The 23091-nt window shown below is 51.6% G+C and overlaps 3 protein-coding genes across 3 annotated transcripts; 1 reads left to right on the top strand and 2 right to left on the bottom strand.

Moving 5' to 3' along the window:
- Window positions 1–5872: 5872 nt before the first annotated feature.
- Window positions 5873–7396, bottom strand: COCSUDRAFT_66158 (hypothetical protein). Its single transcript, XM_005647568.1, has 4 exons — window positions 7306–7396; window positions 6904–7031; window positions 6737–6796; window positions 5873–6529 (listed from the first exon to the last, which is right to left on the bottom strand). The coding sequence occupies exons 1-4, from the start codon at window positions 7345–7347 to the stop codon at window positions 6301–6303; spliced, it is 459 nt and encodes a 152-aa protein (XP_005647625.1). The 5' UTR covers window positions 7348–7396; the 3' UTR covers window positions 5873–6300.
- Window positions 7397–17205: 9809 nt separating this feature from the next.
- COCSUDRAFT_42043 (hypothetical protein) lies at window positions 17206–18647 on the bottom strand (the record flags this gene model as incomplete). Its single annotated transcript, XM_005647567.1, has 4 exons — window positions 17206–17231; window positions 17523–17616; window positions 17868–18131; window positions 18498–18647. 4 exons carry the CDS (start codon window positions 18645–18647, stop codon window positions 17206–17208), a joined length of 534 nt encoding a protein of 177 aa, XP_005647624.1.
- A 2055-nt stretch (window positions 18648–20702) lies between these two features.
- COCSUDRAFT_33236 (hypothetical protein) lies at window positions 20703–21370 on the top strand. Its single transcript, XM_005647566.1, has one exon. It carries the CDS (start codon window positions 20867–20869, stop codon window positions 21047–21049), a length of 183 nt encoding a protein of 60 aa, XP_005647623.1. The 5' UTR covers window positions 20703–20866; the 3' UTR covers window positions 21050–21370.
- The last annotated feature ends 1721 nt before the right edge of the window (window positions 21371–23091 follow it).

The following is a 23091-nucleotide window of genomic DNA, read 5'->3' as shown; positions in this document are numbered from 1 at the left end:
TGCTTTGCCGTTTCCCTAGTCCTGCAAATCTCCCCAATTGATCAGGAGGTACTGAAGACTTCTAGCAGGATTCAGCAGTCCCTGAATTGCTTCCACTGAGGGCAACTTGTCCAACAATGGTTCATACACTTGGGTATGCCTCACACCGATCACATGCAGCGGGGCCCTTACGCAATTTTTCTGTGTATTTATCAGATGCCGGAGGTGACAGCGGCGCAGGCGCGGGCGCTGTACCTGGCGGGCATCACAGACCTGGAGGCTCTGGCAGCGACGCCTGCAACAGAGGTGGAGCGCGCTCTGTGCGCGTGGCTGCCCCACGCCATGCGCACCAGCGGAGCGGCCAAGCCGAAGGACGCGCGCGCAGCCGCGGCGCGCATCGGCGTCACCGGCCAGCTCGGCAGCAACGCTGTCGTGCGCCGCAGCGCCAAGCTGCTGCTCACCGGTGACTCACTTTCCCACTGACTGCATGTGAAGCATGCAAATGTCTTCGTGTGATACTCAGCTGCATGTGGCTTGCATTCAGACATAGGCTGCGGGCATGTATTATGGGCCTCCCGTTGGTGCACAGCTGTGGCGATCTTGCATCGGTATCGGTCAGAGTCCTGCAAGAATTCTCTTGGGATGCTTTCTTTCGCCTGAGGGGAATCTGTCCATGCAGCTGCAAGGGAGTTTCTTCTGGCTTCGGCACAAGCGGCGTGGCAGGACGACGATGCTGAGGATGCAGCAGATCCGGCGCAGCTGAAAGGTACCCTTCATGTCTGTCCCATGCAATTTCGTCTGAAATCATTATGAGAGGTGACTTGCTCAATACTTGTTGCTGCGCACTGCGGTGAGACCTGATTTGCGCTGCAGGTGCAGTGGCAGCGGCTGTGCCAGATGAAGGAGATGAGGAAGAGGTGCTGATGACCCAGGAGGACGTTGCAGAGATCATACGCAGTGTAAACAGCGTGCGGAAAGGGGAAGTGCATGGCCGCAGCAGACCCTCCGTGGTGGACAGCCTGAGGTATATGCGAGGCTCAGCCGAGCTCACTGTTCTGAATGAAGCCTCACAGGTGATGTGAACCTTCAAATTGTGAGCTCTAGACACTGATAATGTTCAGAGTGGCCCTGGTGCTGAGCAGCACTGACAATGGTGTCTGGCGTGCATGCTGCAGACACAGGATTTTGAAAGTGTCAGGGACATGCTGAAGCAGCAGCAGCATGTGGCATTTGCCATAAGTATCCCATGCGCAGATGCTGGCGGTGGTGTTGAGGTAGGTGGTATTGGGAGTTTTCTCCATTCATTGCCTCCTGCTATGTTCTTGCATAGCCAATCAAAGTGTTGCCTGAGCTGCATGTCGAACCATGCTCACCACAGGGCATTGCTTTCTCTTGGGGGTCATCTTCAGTGGTCTACATGGACCTGGCCAGAGGCAGCTTATCTGCCAACTGCCCTCTGTGGGATTTGGCCCTGTCAGTCCTCCAGGACCCCAACATCCGCAAGACGGTCTTCCAGATGCAGGCTCTGCCACAAGCTCTCCTCGATCAGGTAACCATTCGCTGCTCTCGCAACCTGCCAATGGCATACAAGTAATTTGTTCTTTTTAACTACACTGCTTTGCTTATTCACCTCAGATGCTCTCAAGCCTTGCAATGCCCTTCTTGTGGATTGGAATGTCTGTACTTCGCATGAAGGTGCTTGAAAACAAATTTAAATTGACAAGAAAAAGAATACTTGATTGCAGGTCAAGGGGCCTGCGGATGATCCGGCAGTGGCGGCTGCGCTGCTGTGGGAGGCGGCGCCAGAGGGTGATGTGCTAAAATACGTCCAGGACAGGGCCGCGCCAAAATTTGCGCTGCGGCTGCCACCGATGCAGAATCATGCGGCGTCCCGCGCCTGCCACGCCGCGCTGCTGTCATTCGCCGTGGCCGACCCTCTGCGAGCCCTGCTGGCTGCCAGGGGCATGCTGCAGGTGAGACACAATCTTCCTAAACTCTTGTCAGACATCTCCCATCACCTTATTCATCTGCATCTGTGGCATACAGCAAGGAAATTCTCTTGGTCAGGGGAATGCAATCAGCCTGTCATTACTCCCTCTGTGATATATCTGCTCATTGCCAACAGGTTATGATGCAAGGATGAGAATGATTACTGGGCTGAAATTTCTCCCGCAATTAACTATCAATCAATTGATGCTTGACATACCTGGTCCTAAGGACTGGAACACGTGTTATAAAATATGACAACTACTTAAAAGGCTTTCTCTGACTTTAAGGTCTATGAGGAGGTGGAGATGCCTGTGCTGCGCCTGCTGGCCGACACCTCTCTCCCAGCTGCAAGCATCGACGTAGCGCTCCTATCACAGCAGCTCCATCAGTCACAGGCAGCGCTGGCGACAGCTCAGACAGCTGCCTCCAGCCTGGCCTTCCGCACAGTAGACCTCGCGAACAGGGACAGCTGCATGCTCGCACTGCAGTCAGTGCAGGCTGCAGCTCTCCAGCCCAAGCACAGGGGCAGGGGGCCCATCAGCCTGATGCAGCTCAGGGAGGTTGCCCGGATGGGGGCTGCAGCTGGGAATCTGAGAGCTGTCCAGATGGCGCAGCTGATGGTGCAGCACCAGGTGCTGCAGGAGAGAGCCTCCCAGCTGCAGGCTCTGCTGGAGAAGCTTAGCAGTGGAGGTGCCACCCCGCCCACTCCTCGGAGCGAGTCTGTGGCTACAAAGCCGGAAGGCCGCTCTATGGCAGTGCATGAAGAGCAGCGAGGCCTTCAGGAGCAGCTGCAGCATTCAGGGCAGCCGGCGCGAGAGATTATGGATGGAGGGAGAGCGAGCGAAGGAGGAGGAGATTACAGCTTCAGCATGGGATGCCAAGGGGACTTTGGGTTCATGGGGCCGCTTGATGAGCAGGCTGCAATGCTCTTTGCATGCAGCATTGAGCCCTGTGGCGCAGGCCTCTCTGTCAGCCAGTCCAGCCTCCAAGATGAGCTCCTGTCAGTAAGTCTCAATCCCCAGGTACGCCCAGCCACGCACCTACAAGCCATGGTCTATTAGGTGTGACCCCGGTGTGTCCCAGTGGCACTTTTGGTTTGCGCGTCTAGCGGCAATGGATGTGCACGATACACATGAGGAAATTTGCTTGTGCATGTGGATGACCTGTGTGTATGTGTGCGCAGGATGTGAATGGCTGTGCTGTGGTGGTACGCGTGCCCGGTCTTGCCCCAGGGCGCGGCCACCTGATATGTGGCATCGTAAGCAGCATCGCTCCTGCTTCAGAATCGGGCACTGCCCTTGCCGTGCAGCAGACAGTGCCACTTGCAGTGTCGCCTCTGTGCCACTCAGCCTTGGTCCGTCTGCCTGACCCGCCTGGCGGCCTGGGCGCCTTGCTAGATGCGGGCCTGCCCACCAGCTACCAGCAGCTTCCCTGCTCGGAGCAGCTGCTGCCATGCAGCCAGATCTGGCGCATGAGGCAGCCGCAGCTGTCAGGCTTCCCACGCACACAGCAGCATGCAGGCGGCAGCACTTCAGCAGACTCCAGCACTACAGGGCAGCCTGCCCAATGGGCCACTTTCTCATGGGCTTCAGAGCCAGTCTCAGCCCCTCACGAGAATTCAGCCAGCGCAGCTGCAGTGAGTGCAGGACGGCTCAGCGATGACAGCGATCAGAGCAGCGCAGGACCTCCAGCAAAGAGGGCGAAGAGCGCTGACTGCGCTGGGGATGAAGTCAGCGGCTCTTTTGCAGCGGCCTGGAGTGGTGAAACAGCGGAGTGGGCGGCAGCGCATGGTGGCATCTGGGCCATTTGCTCATTGAGGCAGCTGCTCAGGTAGCTTAAGAGGCTGTTTTACTCTGATCTCTTGAGCTTGTAAGGGCACCAGCTTGCCTCCCCTCAAATGTTCAAGCTTTGGACTCTCGATGTATGAGAGATCAAGAAGAGATCTTTCTCATGCTGAGGGAGTGACATCCCTGACATCCGCTGGTGTGGTGTGCAGGCCAAGGCATCCTGGGAACACCTTTGTGTCCTTCTCCATGAGCAGTCTGGAGCTTGCAGCACTGGCGCACCTCAGCAATGATGAGGCGCTGTTGCAGTGCCTGAGTGCCCAAGATCCTGTAGCCCAAGTGGCGAGCGTTCTGCTTCAGGTACATGCTTCTTGGCACAACTCCATTACGCAAGCACTTGTTTCTGAGAAAGCAGGCAGTGTGGCCCATATCAGGCATAAATGACATGTACAGGGCTGGAAAAAGGCCTTGCATGGTCTGGACTTGTAAGGAAGGCGGCACTTGATGCAGGATGGGCATGTCGTCGGGCCTGGAGAGGTCAGGACAACACAGCTGCTTCTTGATGCACTGACACATGGCAGCAGCCCAAAGGTATGCTTCCTCATCTGGACCTGACAGGAGCTTGTAGACTGCAAAATAAATCCTGCACGGTGTGCTGCTGCCAACAGACTGTACATTTGTCCCTTCCCATACAAGTGCATGACTTACACGATTTGCTGTATGCCATATTTTCAATTTTCAGGCTGAAATTTACACTGGCAGGCGCTGGGTGAGCATCTGGGAGTGTCAGCGGTGCTGGCAGAGCAGAGGCTACGCGCGCTTCTGGCGGCGTTCCCGAGGTTGGGCAGCTTCTGGGCAGCTGCCTGGGAGCAGTGCCAGAAGCAGGGCTGGGTCGCGTCAGCCGCCGGCCGGCGCTTCCACCTCCCCTCCAACGCCTCCAAAGACCCCCGGGTGGATCTCGCAATTCCTGCACACACAGCTATGTAATCCAGTGGACCCCTGCGGCGCCAGCTTGACCTGCTATACATGGAAAATACCTGGTAGGAAGGGCAGGACGCAAAAATAGGCCTGGCTCAGTCATGCGGGCACACTAGCTACACCTTCTAATGCTGCACCTCTTATTGTATTGTGCATACTGACCAGCAGAAGTCAGCTCAATCACAATACTCATCAAAGTCAGGTCAGTGTACGGCACCACAGCATCAACCTGTGCTTGGCGTTCTAGTGGTGGTGTGGCAGCTCTGTCAATGCTGCAATGCCTGGTTCCCCCCAGATCTTGCGGGTTCCCTTGACCATCTTCGTCCCACCCTCGTTGTACCTGCTCTGTCAAAGTCAGTGCATTGAAGCTTTCCAATGTGTGTGCCCCGGCCCCGGCCCCCGGCTGGCGGGGGGCGGTATAATAATAATACTTATAATAATATTAATAATAATAATAATGTCCGTGCAGGCAAGGAACAAGGGGGAGCGCTGGGCGCTAGCTGCAATGGTGATGGGATCAGTCGCAGACCTGATGAAGGCCTTAGTGGTGGAGCTGCATGCTTCTCTGCGCGCCGAGTTTGGGCCCTGCTCGGAGGTGGACGGCCCTGCAGCCCTGGAGATCCCGAGAGATGCACCGGTGTTGCTGGCAGTCTGTGGCACAGAAATCGTGCTGGAGTGTGCAGCGAGCCATCTCCCAGCTCTGCACAAGGTGTGATGTTCTTTCTCAGGAAGATGTGGATCAGAGGAAACTGCATGCCATGTGGCCTGTCAACGAAATGCAGTGAAGAACAGGAACGGTGGGAGACACAATACTAGCACAGAATTCACATGCCTGCCTTACTGCAAGGTAAACAGCCCTTTCAAAATGAAGATCCTTTGGCTGCTGTGCAGGTTGTTGTGGACTGCTTGCAGCGCGTGAGGGTGGGAGGGGATCCGCTGCAAGGGAGGCTGCGGTGTAATATGCATGCAGGGGCATCACTATCCCCGCTGCACTGCTGGCATGGCACGAAGTGAGAGAACAGAGCCAGAGAAGTCATCTTGTCTGTGAGTTATGAAGACCGTCCCATATCTGAGAGCATGCAGAGGGCTAAGACGTGGGTAGAGAGGCCCGCACACTTGTATCGGACTTGATTGCTTTAAGTATCTGATGAGGCACAATTACATGTTGCGCTGGTCGGAATATACTGCTGTGAACTTTGACCAAGTGCCGAGATTTCAAGCGCAGTGTTGAAGCTCTTCAAGTAATTGCCAATCTACTGCTCAGCTGTGACTCTTACTGTCCCACTAGGTACCCTGTTCTGTCCAGATACATGCATGCCATAGATAACCAACAATAATCCTTGAAATTCACCTCATCCCCTGTAACAATCCAGAGGGTTCATCTGTAATGCTGTCACCTAATCTTGTTGCATACTAGGTCTGGCAAGCAGTAGGCTACACTTCACAAGTGGTACACGATCATAGGAAAGAAATCACTGTAGCCAAATAAAATTGGCAATTCTCAACAATGGATGAAATGACAATTCTCAGTACTTCAGATTCCACTCTGCATGCAAACCATCGGTGAAGTTCAGAGCTGTGCTGCAATTGAATCTGACAATATATACACACAGACATGACCACTTCTGTAACAGCCTGAACATTCATCTGTCAGACGGAGAGTTGCTCCTCTGCAGTATGAGCGCAATAATGCCATCCGTGAGTTCAGTCTTCTTTCGCTGGTGTTCTTTCTCCTTCTCCAGGAGCGCCAGCTCCAGCTCGGCTGTGCGCTGGGCAGCCTCTGCCAGCTTGGCTTCCAGCTGTGCAGCATACACGATCAAAACTTAGTGTCACGCGTCGGTAATGCCCTTATTCCCAACCCTTCATGCGCACTAGAGCATTCCTGTGACGTTGGTGCACGTGAACTTAAGACAAGGATAACTATAGTAGAAGCGCTTCACGATGGCTGACCCAGCAAGAGCGTGGCATGCAGCTTCAGGAGGCCTGTGCAAATTCTGAGGACGCACCGCAGAGCAGTTCTGGCACGCGCAGTGTGACTCCTGCCGATGTGTATCCGCAATGCCCTCCTGCTCCCCACATTCCAGAGTCAGAAGACTATAAATGCCTGTGGGTCCTAGTCATGCTTAGCATGGATGATTTGCACTGTGTTTCCCACACTTTACAAGTTTCGTACCTGCACTGCTGTGTTGCAGCCCCCCTCTGAGGACGTGGCTGCTGGTGAGGAGGGGTCGCTGGACGGCCGTGCTGGTGCTTCTGCTGCTCCGCTCCCCTCTGCCATGTCATATGCTGCCATGTCATCCCCTGATGGCAGTCAGAAACACGTAAGAACAGCAGCCTTTGCTGCCTCGTCCAATACATCCTGCCAAGTATCAAACAGAAGTTGTGCGCCACAGCACAGCTCCTCTAGGTTTGACAGTCCATGACACAAGATGTTTTCCTTGTCTGGTATGCTGGCAGAGCATCATGGCCTGATTGCTGCTGAGCTGCAATTCTGATGACAATTTGCAAGGAAATCAGTTCTGCACCTAGCTTTGGAACCTTCTTGCTGCAAACAGGAAGCGGCTTTGAAAAACACCTGCAAGCATGTGTGGCGCGGGCCCAGGCACAGCAGGTCCATCACACTTCGCCTCTGCAGGAGCTGAACCTTGGGCGACCACCTCTGACATCTTCGGTCGGAAGGGTCTCGCAAGGAAATTGCAGCATGGGATGATCAGCTTGCTGATCCAAGCCTGCAACAGGAGGAACACGCCAGATTCGAACCATAAAATTGACAGAAAAGCATGCAACATATGAGAATCTGCTGCGTGCACAAGGGTCACAAGGAGCTGTGCGAGGAGTTTTAGCACACCTGGGTTGGGGGCTGCCTGTCATCCATGAGGGACCCGTACAGCTTGGTGAAAAACCAGATATAGTTCTATCTCCAAGTGCACTGATTGTGGCTTACCTCTTCAAGAGTTCAATATGGCCAGCTTCACTTCGTGCAATGCTTGTAGATCACAACGGAGCGGACGCGCATATGGAACGTGAAGGCGAAACTATGGCCTTCGCGTTCTGCAAACTTGATTTCCAATTATGTGAACTGCTCTATTGCACCGCCCATACTGTCGCACAATCTTTTATAATATGGCGGAAGTCCCCCGATCGTTACCCCTTTACCGCCTAAAGCAATTTCTTTCATTCGGCTTTCTGTTCTCACTCTCATTGCCATAGATCATGCACTAATTGAAACTTGCCCATATACGGGAGCATCTGGTAAGAAGCCTGGTGCTTCTCAGAAAGTTGCTGAGCAATGCTGACACTTCACAAACGTCTCTTCTCAGACTCCATGCATAGTGAGACTGCACTCATGGGAATAAACAATCATTAAGAAGGGAACGTTTCCTCACGTTGTCACAAACACCATTGATTTCGGGACATGGGGAAAGGGGACCGTGCACCTGGCGCAGTCCTGTTTGGAGTAGCCACTGTACTCGTCCAGGATGGATCTCCCTAACAGTATTGGTGCACAAACGCTCCCACCAAGCACGTGGCGAAGTTATGTGACCTGGCCTGTCCACCCCACCCAAACTTGACTTGTGGTGGTGACTGCAGTCTGGTTTGAGGATGGCAGCGAGGAAGCTTTGCAGAGGAATCTGCGAAACATCCGAAGCTTGAAGCGCCAGAGCGATGAAGATTATGCCTGGTTGGCCCTGAACTGGCACGAAAACCTGAATCTCAAAGGCTGGGCAACCGTGTTGGACCTCGGTACGTCTGATGAAACACTTATCATGCTTAACACACCTTGGGTGATCTTGATAAGTGTTTTGCCATTCATTGCAGTTTTCTATAACGGTCATGAGAGTAGTGTGCTGCTGTGGCAGATATGAAGAGTATTTCCTTTTTCGAAATCCTTCAAGTTCCGAAAATGCCCCAACTGGTCAGAGAAGGACTCTTCAGGGTCATCAGGTGGGCAGAATTGGAAAGCAACATGAAAGATCTGGAAAGAATTGAGAACCAGCGACAAGGCAAGTTCTTCGTGGTGTCTTTGCCCAGTACACTGGAATGGTTGGACCCTTCGTGCTCTTGTCAATTACAATCAGCTGAGCTCAATTAACCCAGTAGAGATCAATTTGGCTGCAGATCTTGGCACAAGGCAGGTCACGATTGTTTGTTCATTTTGCCCTGCAGGTGTCTTTGCAAGGTGGTTGCGTTTTGCTTCTCAGTTTCAATGGCTCAAGTCAAAACCCGCCCCCAATCTGCCGCGCTCAATGATTGCAACTGTCTTGGCGCTGCCAGCTGATCACGAGGAGTACGTGGCCATCAACTCCGCGATCACTGAGCTTGACACTCAGATGTCACTGCTTGAGCGACATGACTCGTGTTCATCAATGCAAAACCTCAGATTGGCTTAAATTCCACCTTATTGTGAATAATCCAGGGATCTAAACTGGTATTGGCTAGGCGAATTGCCTCTCAATTCCTGGTCAAGGCTTGCCAGCTCAGATTCCAGCAAATAAGATATGGAAAGTATCAGATAGGCTAAGAATGTTTTATCAATAAGAAGGCCAAGCGGCACATTTTATCGCCGGTCGGATGCTGTTGGGGTGGTGCATGTGGCAGAATGCGAATAATAAAGAGGTGTTTCTTGCGAGGTCAAGATCATCTTTGAGGCATGACAAAGTGTGGGCTTCTGGTTTCAGTGGCTGTTTTGTACCATCAAATTGCAACTTGCAAGGCAGGGCTGTGCATATATATATGTATCCACCGGTACCGGTTTCCTGCTGTCTCAATCAGTAATGTGCGCCTGCATAATTTAATAATGTTCGGGTTTGGCCACTTTTGAGCTGACCATCAGTGACGGAACTGTGTGCCTGCGCTTGACTCTTGTAAGCAATTGTGCAGTTACTTGGAGCAGCTTCTAGCAACTGCTATTTTAACTTTAGAGAACAAATTTCCGGTCTGCATGCAGAACCTTGACAATGCATTTGAGTATGTGCATTTGATCTAAGCGCCAGTTGCAATAAAGCAAGTCACATGTGCTGTTGCAAGTACTGCCCACGGTATATGTTAGAAGTCCTACTCATGGCATGTTTGCTGTGCAGATGACAAGCCAATCAGCTTCATGCTATATCAGAAAGTATCCAGGATTTCTGGCAGAATTGCTGGTCATGAGTGCTGTTGTTTCAACCTTGATGCACTTACTACGCTGTACATACAGCTGCCTCATGCACTGTACAGCACGGCAGCCAACTTGGAGGCAGCCTGGGTCCTGGCGCTCCAAGCTTGCTAGCTTTATGCGCATGCAGAGACTTCTTTGTGCATGGTGCCGGTATATGCGGGTGACACATGCTTGCCGCAAGTTGCTGGGATGTGTGGCGGGCGCTTGGTGCTGGCAGCAGCTGCTATACAGCAGGCCTCGTGCAGCCCCAACCACTCGCATACAGTGCCTCATCAGTTCACCAACATGATGCCACTTCAGCACTGTGCTAGCACCAGCCGTTGGAACTATAAAAGGGGAAAACTCAGGGGATCTCAAAAAGGGTATTTCCTATTATGCCCTCCCCAAGCCAGCCTCAGAACTTGCAAAATCCTTGCCGAATGATAGGATTCCTTACTATTGAGGGATGTACTTGCCACACGTAAGTGTAGCCGGATGTAAAATGGTAAGCATGCAGACTTGAGCCTTCCAATATACAGCGTGACTGCTATGAAAAGCTCTACTTCTATTGCGGTACACTGTACAGCTGTCTCATGTACTGCAGAGCACTGCGGCGACTGCGGCTCGGAAGCCAAAGCCGAATGCACTACATGTACACAATCGCATCTCTCTGGTGCGATAGGGCCCATAGGATTCCCCTACGTGAAAGGGCATTGAAACCTTCTATCACCCTTGATGATATATCCTATATTATTTCCCCCACTTGCTACACGCCCTTTTTTTCTGCTCGTTCGTGCCTCTTATTACAAAACTTCGTCAAATGCGTATTGCCAGTGTAACGGAGCTCCAATTTTGGTTGGGCTCCCCTATACGCCCAGGATGGGTCTCGCTGACAACATTGGTACAAGAACATGTCACACCAAGCACGCAAACAAAAGTTGTGCAATCTTGCCTGTGTACCAGAAACCTTCGAAACTGACTGAAAGTTTTGGCTTGCAGCTTGGTTTGATGATGGCAGCGAGGAAGCTTTGAAGAAAGATTTAGAAAACCTCCAGAGACTGAAGCAGCAGAGCGATGAGGACTTCACTTGGATACTTCAAAACTGGCACGCCAACGTGAATCTTAAAGGCTGGGCGACTGTTTTGGGCCTCGGTACGTCCTGTGCAATGTCCAAATATCATCATCGATATAGTCCCATCAAACTTTGAAACCCTGAGGTATGCTGACGAGGACAATGTGCTTTTGCTGCAGATATGAATGCTATCTCCTGCACAGATGTTCTTGAAGTCCCGAAGATGCCCCAAGAAGTGAGGGAAGGATTATTGAGAACTGTCAGATGGGCAGAAGTAAGGCTGCGCATCATACTTCTTGAAGAATATGAGTACCAGCAACAAGGCGCGCTCCTTGTTACTAGAGTGCCCAGTGATCAGAGAAGACATCAGCCTACCCTTGATCTATCAAGGTCCTAGCTGACTTTATAGACGTTACCAATCTTCATCGATGCAGATGAATCTCGCTATATTTCCTTGCGCAAGACAGCTGACGATGTGTAATTATATTGTGCCTGCAGATGTTTTCACAAGGTGGCTGCGGTACATTTCGCACCTTCAGTGGCCCAAATTTAAACGTGGTCCAGTTCTACCACGCTGACTTGTCGAAAATGCTATGGCGCTGCCAGCTGGGTATGAGGAGTATCTGGCCACGAGCTCCGTGCACGTGGCAACAGGACGCTGCAGTCAAATTTCACAGCTTGGGCGGCATGACTCGTGTTCATCACTGCAGAACCTCAGATTGGCTTAAATTTCACCTTATTATGAATAATCCAGGGATCTGCACTGGTATTGGCTAGGCGAATTGCCTCTCAATTCCTGGTCAAGGCTTGCCAGCTCAGATTCTTGCAAGTAAGATATGGACAGTATCAGATAGGCTTAGAATGTCTTATCAATAAGAAGGCCAAGCGGCACATTTTGTCGCTGGTCGGATGCTGCTGCGATGTTTTAACTTGCTGCTCCCGGAGCGCAGTGACTCAGCAGCATCCGTAATTTCTGCTTGTGCAGGGCCTCCTGCCTCTAGGGCTGCAGAGTCAGACTTCAAAGGATGCTTATGGCCCTATGACATGCATGTTGTGAGGCAGAGGCTTATGCCTGCGCACGAGGCTGTATGGGTGGTGCAGGTGGCAGAATGGTATTGCGAATAATAAACAGGTGTGTCTTGCCAGGTCAAGATCGCCTTTGAGGCATGACATAGTGTGTGCTTCTGGTTCCAGTGGCTGTTTTGTACCATCAAATTGCAACTTGCAAGGCAGGGCTGTACATATATGTATGCACCGGTTTCCTGCTGTCTCAATCAATAATGTGCGCCTGCATAATTAAATTATGTTTGGGTTTGGCCACTCTTGAGCTGACCATCAGTGACGGAACTGTGTGCCTGCGCTTGACTCTTGTAAGCAATTGTGCAGTTACTTGGAGCAGCTTCTAGCAACTGCTATTTTAACTTTAGAGAACAAATTTCCGGTCTGCATGCAGAACCTTGACAATGCATTTGAGTATGTGCATTTGATCTAAGCGCCAGTTGCAATAAAGCAAGTCACATGTGCTGTTGCAAGTACTGCCCACGGTATATGTTAGAAGTCCTACTCATGGCATGTTTGCTGTGCAGATGACAAGCCAATCAGCTTCATGCTATATCAGAAAGTATCCAGGATTTCTGGCAGAATTGCTGGTCATGAGTGCTGTTGTTTCAACCTTGATGCACTTACTACGCTGTACATACAGCTGCACTGTACAGCACGGCAGCCAACTTGGAGGCAGCCTGGGTCCTGGCGCTCCAAGCTTGCTAGCTTTATGCGCATGCAGAGACTTCTTTGTGCATGGTGCCGGTATATGCGGGTGACACATGCTTGCTGCAAGTTGCTGGGATGTGTGGCGGGCGCTTGGTGCTGGCAGCAGCTGCTATACAGCAGGCCTCGTGCAGCCCCAACCACTCGCATACAGTGCCTCATCAGTTCACCAACATGATGCCACTTCAGCACTGTGCTAGCACCAGCCGTTGGAACTATAAAAGGGGAAAACTCAGGGGATCTCAAAAAGGGTATTTCCTATTATGCCCTCCCCAAGCCAGCCTCAGAACTTGCAAAATCCTTGCCGAATGATAGGATTCCTTACTATTGAGGGATGTACTTGCCACACGTAAGTGTAGCCGGATGTAAAATGGTAAGCATGCAGACTTGAGCCTTCCAATATACAGCGTGACTGCTATGAAAAGCTCTACTTCTATTGCGGTACACTGTACAGCTGTCTCATGTACTGCAGAGCACTGCGGCGACTGCGGCTCGGAAGCCAAAGCCGAATGCACTACATGTACACAATCGCATCTCTCTGGTGCGATAGGGCCCATAGGATTCCCCTACGTGAAAGGGCATTGAAACCTTCTATCACCCTTGATGATATATCCTATATTATTTCCCCCACTTGCTACACGCCCTTTTTTTCTGCTCGTTCGTGCCTCTTATAACAAAACTTCCTCAAATGCGTGTTGCCACAGTGTAACGGAGCTCCATTTATGGTTTAGCTTCCCTCTACGCCCAGGATGGGTCTCGCTGACAGCATTGGTACAAAAACATTTCACAACTAGCACGCAAACAAAAGTTGTGCAATCTTGCCTGTGTACCAGAAACCCTTCGAACCTGACTGACAGTGGCATTTGCAGCTTGGTCCGATGATGGCAGCGAGGAAGCGCTCAAGAAAGACTTAGAAAATCTCCAGAGATTGAAAGAGCAGAGTGCCGAAGATCTTACTTGGGTGATTCAAAACTGGGACGCCGATTTGAATCTTAAGGGCTGGGCGACTGTTTTGGGTCTCGGTAAGTCTTGTGGACGTTGTAATGTCCAAACACCCTCATCGGTATTTTGTGATCAAACATTGAGATCGTGAAGTACGGTCAAGTGGACAGTGTGTTCCTGCTGCAGATATGACAGCTATCTCTTCTTGAAGTCCCGAAAATGCCCCAAGACATCAGGGAAGGTTTACTAAGAACTATCAGACTGGCACAAGTGGCGAGGCGCGTCAGACTCCTTGAAGAATATGAGTGGAAACAGCAAGGCACGTTCCTCGTTACTACCCTTGCCGACTTTAAAAAGGAGACCTTGAACGCACCCTTGACATGGCAAATTGGGCTGATTTCAAAGCGATCACGGTTCACTTAAGAGGCGCACTGAAATTGACGCATGTCTCTCCGCAAGGCGGCTGATGATATCTATTCTGCCTGCAGATGTCTTCACCAGGTGGCTGCGATTCCTTTCGCGCCTTCAGTGGCCCACATTGAAACGTGCTCCCCTTCCGCGAAGCTCATTGTTGGGTGATCCAGTGGTACTGCCTGAAGGATAAGAGGAGTATCTGGCCATGAATTCCGTGGCCACTGGTTGTGACAACCAATTTCCAGTGCTCCACCGCCACGACTCGTGTTCATCGATGCAGAACCTCAGTTTGGCCTAAACAAAACACCAGATCACAGGGCAGGAAGGTGCAACTGTAACTGCAAGGAGTGTTGATGGCTGAGGAACTGTCACCTTATAGTGAGGAATCCAGGGATCTGCAAGAATAGGCTAGACGGATTGCCTCCTGCGTCTAGGTCAGGCTTGCCAGCTTAGATTCCGCGGCAAATAAAAGATGGATGGCATCAGATGGGGTTGAACATCTCATGAATATGAAGGCCATGCGGCACATTTAGTCGCTGGTTGGATGCTCCTGCAAGGTTGAATTTGCTGCTCCCGGAGCGCGATGACCCAGCAGCATCCATATTTTCTGCTTGTACAGGGCTTGCTGCCCCTACTAGGGGCCCCCTAGGGTTGCAGAGTCAGGCCAAATACTCATGGCCATATGACATGTAGGTTGTGAGGCAGGGGCTCATCTTTGTAAGCATGCGCAACCAATGCTGCATGTGTCGTGAATGTGGCTGAAATTGATACTCCTATGATATTGCATCAAGTAAGAGGTTTCTTGCAAGGTCAAGATCGTCTTTGAGGCATGACATCTGTGGGCTTATGGTTCCAGTGGCTGCTTTGGACCCAACAAATTGCAGATTGCTGTACATTTATGTATGCACTGGTTTGCTGGCAAATGCTGATGATGACATGCGTGGGTTGAATGTGGGGTGTGCAGCTGGCGTGTGTGCTGGCTTTGCTCAAAGCTGGAGGGTCCATGAGTCAGCAGCAATTGCAGAAGGTGCTGCATGCAATGGCAAGCAAAATGACAGACAAGGTGTGTCCCTTGTATAGTATATGATTAGACTGCTGGCTGCAGCGAGGCAGTGCACCTTTTGGGCATGCAATTACTTGAAATTTTACTGGTGGAGAAAATGCAAGAATCTTGAAGACTGGACAGCAAGAATTTAGGTGTTGCTTGACGTACCTAGTCCTTAAGGACCGGAAAAACGTGTAATAATATTTTGTAAAGATTCTGGTGGGTTCAGCATGAGGCATGCTGGTGACAGGCCGGGCACGTGCTGGAGCTGTGGAGACATCTGCGCAGACATGCAGCAATGTGTGCTGCATGCTGCCGAATAGCGCGGAGGATGAAGTGTGATGGCTGCCAAAGGGTCTACTACTGCAGCAGACCCTGCCAGGCCGCGCAGTGGCCGCAGCACCGCTTGGAGTGCGGCTAGTTGTGGGAAGATAATTGAACAGAGGCGCTTGGATCCAGTGTTTAGGTTTCTTGGGAGGAAGATCGTATGCATAAACTTGACCAGTGCAGGGCTGCCAGATTGCCCAATGCAGCGTGCAAGTTGCACCATGATGCGGCCGTCTGGACATAACATTCAATTTGTGACCGTATCCGCGCATGTGTGTGTGGCAATCTGCTGAACACAAAGCATGATGCACGCTGTGGAACAGGCAGGAGATGTGTTGGAGCTGTGGAAATTCCTGCACAGACATGCGGCGATGTGTGCTGCATGCCGCCGCATAGCGCGGTGTCAGAAGTGTGCCGGCTGCAGAAAGGTGTACTACTGCAGCAAAACCTGCCATAGCCAGCACTGGCCGCAGCATCAAATTTGCTGCGAATTTGAATAGCAGCACCAGGGTCCAGCAGGAATAAAGTGCCTGATTGGCCAATCAGGTACCATGGTTTGTCAGGGATATTGAGAGCAGCTCCGCATAGGAGCTGAGGTCCCAGAATGTGCGCACAGTGAGATGATGAATGATAAGAGTTGAAGTCAAAGTCCGGGTGAAGTTGTGCGGTTGCTTCACCAAGCCTTGGCGTTACTTTCTAGACTTTACAGAAGGGCCATTGTCGCGCAAGAGCAACAGGGAAGCAAGCATTTAAGTTGGGTGATTTTCAGACTGTTGCATGACACCTGTACACAAGGAAAACTGTCTAGGCATGGGCAGGAAGGCTGTGTAGCGTTGCTTCAGTCTGTACATCAAATGCGCACAGTCTTGCACCACAGTGCATACGAGCATTTTCTCTCCCTAAAACCTGTTGCAAAAGGTTTGCAATGCTACACAGTCTGTTCTTGTATGTATGAAGTCAAGAGCACCAGGTACCTATATAGGTAATGGAGCGACAGTTCCTGTGGGGTGCTGGCTATCCCAAATGAAGCGAGCAGGACTAATGGCAAAGCATGTACTCACAGGGCCACTGTCACGGCCCTCTGCTGTCATCAAAGTAAAAGGTCTTACGCTGCTGTACAGATACTCTCTGATGCACCGTTGAATGTGTGATGAACCACACTTCTCACACCCGCCTGGAGTTGTAGGAGCTAGTTTTCATGGCTAGTCATGCCATTAAGTCCAGATGGATCAGGACTGCGTGTTGTGATGTCAAGGGTCGTCAAAGATAACAGTCTGGTCACAGGCTGGCAAGTCCGCTCGCCATACCACTGGGTGACCCTGCAACACCACAACCTTGAGTCCATTCTTCATGCAGATGCAGTCCCAGATCACTTCAATCGTAAGAAGCTGCAAAGGAAGATATGCAGGTATTTAAGCACACCAAGGAAGGTTGGCTTGCGCCGGGATGACATGGCGTGTGGTCCTCCCAGCAGGTCATGCACAGCTGTGGTGGGCCTCCTGCCTGGTGAATCGAAGCCTGCACGATGATGTGCACAGAACATTTCATTAGTCATGCGTTTGATACCCAGATGTGAAACACGCATTGGAGCATGGAAGCTGCAGCAGAGACTGGCAGTGTGCAGCAGAATTCAGGTCTTGCAGGTGCTGCAGGGGAGTTCTGAGGATGCAGCAGAGGCAAAGGGGCCTGAGATTCACACCTGCGGTTGTCATCTGTCCGCGGCCAGGGCTATGCAGGGGTGATGTATTGGCCATGTTGAGGGCGTTCCTGCCTACAGGCCCAGATCCACCAAATCCCCTGCAAGAATTTTCAAGAGTCTCAGAAGTCATTGCTGTGGTTTTGGCACGAAGTTCTGGCTGTATGTGCAAAGGCAAAGCATGTAAGGTTGCAGGATTGAAGTCATGTCCAGAATGCAAGTCATGAGCCCAGCCGCACCTTTGAGGAGGCGTTGCAGCTCTTATGGCGCCTGCAGACTGTCTCCTTGCTGGGTTCTCAAGAAAGCCTGCATTCAGAAAATAGATCTTAGAAATGCCTTGAATCTGAATGCTTGGCAGGCATGCTATTGCTAATACAGTTGAGTTAACCTACCGCCAAGATGCTGCTGGCTGCTGTGCATCATGTTGTGGCCCATGTCTGCCTGACCTGGGTTCAGGAACACTTGCTTGCGGTGTATGGTTGTCACCTGCGCATGCATGCATGCATGCATGCATGCAGAAATGAGTATCCTTATATTGCCAAGCATCTTGCTCTCATGACAGACCCTCATTGCAGACGCGCATGTGGCTGACATTTCTGAATCTCCTTCGCATCCTTGGCATGGAAATAGCAGATGTCATCGTCCCCATTCCTCTCAAAAATACACTGTCACTGCATATTCCTTTTGAGCTAGCGCACACTCTGACTCACTGCAAATGATGTGATTGCTGGCCTCACCAAGTTGCCACCTGGGTCCCCCATGCCGCCTCCCATTGGCGGAGGGGTGGTGCTTCTGTACTGCCTGCCAGCCAGCATGGAGCCCGCGCTCTGGCCAAGCTGCCGGCCGGAGCGCAGCATCTCGTTCTCCTTCTGCAGCTTCTGGAACATCTCCTGCAGCTTGCGAGCCTGCTGCGCCTTCTGCGCATACTTCTGCTGCAGCTCTGCCCTGTCAGCCTCCAGGTTCTGCTTCTCCTGGGCTGCCTCCATATACTTCCGCTTGGCCTGCAGCAAGCGTCCACAGAACGAAGGTCAGCGCATTCCCGCATGCTGTAATTCATAATCATTATAAACGCCTTTCCTGCCAAGAGGCAAGGTGCCTCTGCAGACAAGCTGCAGGTAAAGGCTACCAAAAATCATGCGCCTTGATGGACCATGGGCACGGTGCTCAGTTTTTGCACCGGCCACCGCAAGCCAGGGGCTGCTCTGTGATGTGGGTTGCATTGAACATGCATCACTGCAAGGTGGTATCATCAGCAGCACGGAAGCAAGGCCAGGCTCTTGGATGTCATTCCATAGCATGCTTGAGGGGCACTAAGCAAGGGCAAATTGGTGGGGCATGAGTACCAAAAGTACAGGGGGGCTGCAGACCTGGGTGTAGCCATTGTGGACCTCCTGCAGCTTCTTCTTGCAGGCCTCCTGCACCTTCTCAAGCTTGCGCTGCAGCTGGCTCTCGCGCAGCTGAGCCTGCAGCTCCACCTGCCCTATGTAGAAGTTGACAGAGGCCAGCGCGCTCGTCATGGCTGTCTCAGGGGTTTGCCCGCACAGGGTGAGCTGCAGACATCAGCACCCCTTGTCAGGAAAGAAGGCTGCCAAGAGACCGCGAAGTTCCTGGTTCGATTCCCGGTGTAGGGCACACATGTTTGGGATACTTTACAGATCAGGCCCGGCAGGTGGCAAGTCCTCCAAACCCGTGTCAGCTGACTCAGCTCACAACCAGCATGTGACTGAACACAGTTAAGTGTGTGCACTGGAATTGAGAGTCACCTGGTAAGCGTTGCCACCCTGGAGGATGTTGACAAGTTTGACATTGCTGCAGCCCAGACAACATCAGGTCAGTGCATTTTTAGATCGCAACACGCTTGGCAGGTGGCAAGGGTGCAAGACCAGCTCACCTCTTTGTTAGGATGTTCTCACAAATGACACATGCGGATTCATCCGACTCCAGGATTGATTGGGCACATTTCAGGCCTGCACAGCAAGCAAGATCCTTTCCCTTCTTTTTGAGCACAAGGAAAGGCAGGAAACAGCCAAGGTGTTTGGCAGGAACTCACAGAAGAGATGGCCACAGTGTGTGGCAACGCATTGTGACTTGGCCTCGAAATCAGCCCAGCATCCGTTGCACTTCATCTATGTGACAGCCTCAGTCAGGAGCTCCATGGAGGTGGTCCTGCCAGTCTCACGTTCTCCCCGAGCTACAAGACAATATAAAGTGGCCTTGCTAAGACCTGCACAGAAATTCATCCTTCAGGAAAAGTACAGTAATTTGTGCGGCAATCATCCAGGGACGTGTACTTCCAGGGTACTTCCCCTGGTACTTCGAAGGTGCACGAGAACCGAGGAGACAAAGAGCAAGAGAAATGGAGCCACAGACCACCCTGCAGACTGGAAATCCGGGTCAATTGAAAGCCACCTCTTCTCTTTCGTGACATCAGGCCTCTCCAACGATAGAAAGAAACGTGTAGCCAGTACCTCTGCTTAAGAAGATGATGAGGAAGTCAAGAGAACTGCGGTCTTCGGAACCAAGGTTCAAGCCGCTGCAAAAGCCGCTGCAAACACGTACACTAGATCCGCCGGAATAAACAGTAGAGATCTTCTTCCTCGCGTTTTGCAAGCTGCTGATGCAGAGAGAGAGAGAGCGAGCAATGCGTTCTTGGACTCTGTCGTGCCGTGCCGATGACTCACCCCACAGCATGATTGCCATGCAGAAGACCTCTTGTCAGACAAAGGCAATCAACTTCCGTCCTTAATAGCTGGCCAGTCGCCTAAAATCGATCGTATCGATCGTAGTATGCTTGGGAACAGATCGTTGTGGGATTAGCAAGGTGTCAAGCGCACTTGAATTCATCTTGAGCTGCCTGGCGTGACTGATTCCTGACCATCTTTCGTCGTCCCTGCTGACGATCTCGGTCACGATGAGCGACAAGGTCCATGGCGTGTGCATCGTGAGCCAGTCTGTGAGTGACCGCAAGGTGGTAGATCACTCAGCCTTTGAGAAGGCAGGAGGCTACATAGTCAAGGTGGCTCTGAAAAGCTCTGCCGATTTCATCTTTTCAAGATCTGGACATGTCGTGGCCTTTGATGTTTTCGATATCAGCGATCTGATGGGAGAGCTGTCTCCAGCCCTGGCAAGGTGAGCAGGATGCACTGCTGCTGCTGCTGCTGCTCTTGCTATTGATGTGACTTGTTTGCTGTCTGCTGTCTGCTTCATGGATGTTAAAAAGGTGTGAGACAGCAGTGTCTGTGATGACAGGATCAGCAAGCTTGGAACGACATTCAAGGATGCCTTTGCCATCATCCGCATGCATCAATCCAATCAGCATGAGAGGAACATCTTCCAAGCTGCTTCATGCAGGCAATGTCCTTTCAGATTTTGCTGCCTTCCTCTTGCCTGCATGCTGGCGCAACCACAGTAGTCAATAATTGATGGTCAATTGTTCAGGTCTTTTGGCAAGCCTGTCATGATCGCCATCCCACCTGAGATTGATCTGGGAATGCTGGTTCTGAAGCTCACACAGGGTCTTGTATCTGCACCAGCAGGCAATTTACTGAACCAGGCGAGCCTCAGAGCTGTTTCCTGATCTCTTACTTGTTGACATGCACTCTCTCTTTTCCAGTTCCTCCAGTTCAGTATCATTCTTGCATGTGTTAATCTGACATGATTTCCACTGAGAACAAGTCCCAAGAGTGCGCAGGGTGAGTCTAACTTGCAGGCTCAGGGTGCCATCAGGAAGAGCCTCATGAGCATCTCACACCTGCACCTGTCAGAGTATGAAGCCTCGGCTCTTTGCATGCTGGGATCACTGCAGCAAATTGCCAGCAGCTCTGTGGCAGACATCTTGGACACCACTGATCTGGATGTGTGCCGGCGCGTCCTTGTCCCGATGCCAAATGAGGCCAGCACAAGTGTTTGTCGACGTTGACCTGATTTTCAAACCTCAATATGTGTGGAGGCGATAATCATGAGTGGTTTGGTGCAGGGCCCAGCAGGTAGTCAGCTTTTTTCAGGATCCTCCGACAGCCTGAGACCTTTCGAGAACTAATAATGAGCTCTTCAAGAGAGCACGTTTTGTGATGCTAAATATGCTGGAATCTGTAAGATTGCCAGCTGAGACCAACCTAATTCCAGTACAGGTGGAAGTTCCTGGGTGTCACGTCACGTCGTCGATCACTGACGATTGCACCTTGGAGTGTAGTCTCAAAGATTCTCGTCCTCAAAGATTCTCAGTCCTGCATTGTCTTGCAGATATGCCGTGTGTGAGTTCAACAAAACAATTTCAGATTGACAATGAAGCTACTATGTTCTGGTCAACGTTGACTTTCGAAACACCTGTCGGAGTCTCCAGGCCGCAAGAAACCTCATTACCACATTAGTCAGGACTCCCCTTCGACAAAGCAAGCTGTGATCGAGACAGCAATAAAAAGAAATACATTGAAGGTGGCATTGTAGATTTCTCGTGTGTCGTTGATCAAGATGATCTGGCAACGTGCCGTGCTTTCCGCTTACTTGGCCGCTTGACGCTCCGAATCGGAGGTTCTACTGGCCGGCGTTTAGGGGCGCTGATCTCACCTTCGATAGCAAATCCTCGTATCGGATTGACTTGGGAACCTTGAAAGTGAGGTAGGTGGCATCCTGATGGTCCGCAGTTAGTTGACGCAATTGAGTTCGTCGAGACCATGCTCCAGTAGGTTGTGTAGGGCTGCATCCTATAAGCGTTGGGCAGTGACGGCAATATTGATAGAAACATCCATATGCAAGTTAATTGAATGAATGCTTTGACATAATGAAAATCTGAATTGTCCGATATGTGATATGTCAAGCAAAGCAAAGCTCTGGGTCATTCACTTTACTAAGACAGCCCACCACTTCTGATACCTGGATCCAGGTCCCACTAAAAGGTCTGAACTCCCTGAGTGCTTAAACTAAATACTTATGTACAGGTCGCCATCCTTGTCATCAGCGGAGCTTCAGGGGAAACGGATGGCACGAAAGGTGGGAACAATTCCTCTTTGGTTTCAAGCTATCTGCCGCACAGATATTTCCGATGCGTTTGATATGCGTTGTCCTGCCATTTTGCGTAAATTAAGCAACGAAATCCTGCGCAGGAGCCCACAAAGCTGAGCCCTGTGGCCTGGGCGGGCCTCGTGGCCATCCTGCTGGTGGTGAGCCTGGCCGTCACGTCAAGGCAGGCGAATTCGGGGTTCCAGTGGCAGAGCTGGCGGCGGCAGCTAAGGGACGACGCACAGCACCATGCACTGATGGAGAAGCAGGATGCTGAGCGCTTCACCCCAGCCCAATTAGCTCAGCTCAACAAGCTGCGCGCGCGCTTCCTGCAAGAAGGTAGGCTGTCACCACGCACCTTCACATGCTAGGCGTTCCCCCTGCTCTGATCTGGCTTTGGTAGCCGGTGGAGTAGCCGGTGGAGAGTGGTATAATGACGTACCTGTCAAATATAACTGCAGCACTTTAGACTCGCCTAGCTCAGCTTTGGAAGCACAGCACCTCCGTGCCCAGGAATTGCATGAGCCCAAGCAACACTCTTCAGAATGCACAATAAAATTTGGCCGTTCTCTTCTGCCTCTTGCTTTTCCTTGTGACGCTGTTGTTCACCAGAATACTGCCAATCATGTCAAAAACTGTCTGCATTGCTTTGGTAGAGCTCAAATAGAACGATTTTCCCCGTGCATTTGCAGAGCAGCTGACCATGTCGACACTCTCTGCACTGCTCTGGCTTGAGCTCAAGTTGAATTGGGCTCATGCATTCTGCAGAGCTGGATGCAGTGGCAGAGGCGCCTTCGCCGGACGCGGGCTTGGATGCGGACGGGGCGGTGGCTGGGGAAGGCACCCCGGACGACACAGATAGCTCTGAGGACGACGGTGTCTCCAGTGGCGATAGCGAAGATCAGACTGAGGACGACGGTGTCTCCAGTGGCGATAGCGAAGATCAGACTGAGGACGACGGTG

This window comes from Coccomyxa subellipsoidea (assembly GCF_000258705.1).
Source record: "Coccomyxa subellipsoidea C-169, whole genome shotgun sequence".
NCBI classification, from domain to species: Eukaryota; Viridiplantae; Chlorophyta; class Trebouxiophyceae; family Coccomyxaceae; genus Coccomyxa; species Coccomyxa subellipsoidea.
This window is presented reverse-complemented; position numbering and strand designations above follow the sequence as displayed.

Bases quoted from the DNA above. Each gene is read 5' to 3' on its own strand.
- COCSUDRAFT_66158 (XM_005647568.1), bottom strand. From the start codon at position 7,347: ATGGACCTGCTGTGCCTGGGCCCGCGCCACACATGCTTGCAG. The intron at 7,032-7,305 runs GTGTTTTTCAAA...GACTGCCATCAG, and splicing joins CGCGCCACACATGCTTGCAG to GGGATGACATGGCAGCATAT. The intron at 6,530-6,736 runs GTGCGTCCTCAG...TATGCTGCACAG, and splicing joins CGTGCCAGAACTGCTCTGCG to CTGGAAGCCAAGCTGGCAGA.
- COCSUDRAFT_33236 (XM_005647566.1), top strand. From the start codon at position 20,867: ATGAGCATCTCACACCTGCACCTGTCAGAGTATGAAGCCTCGGCTCTT.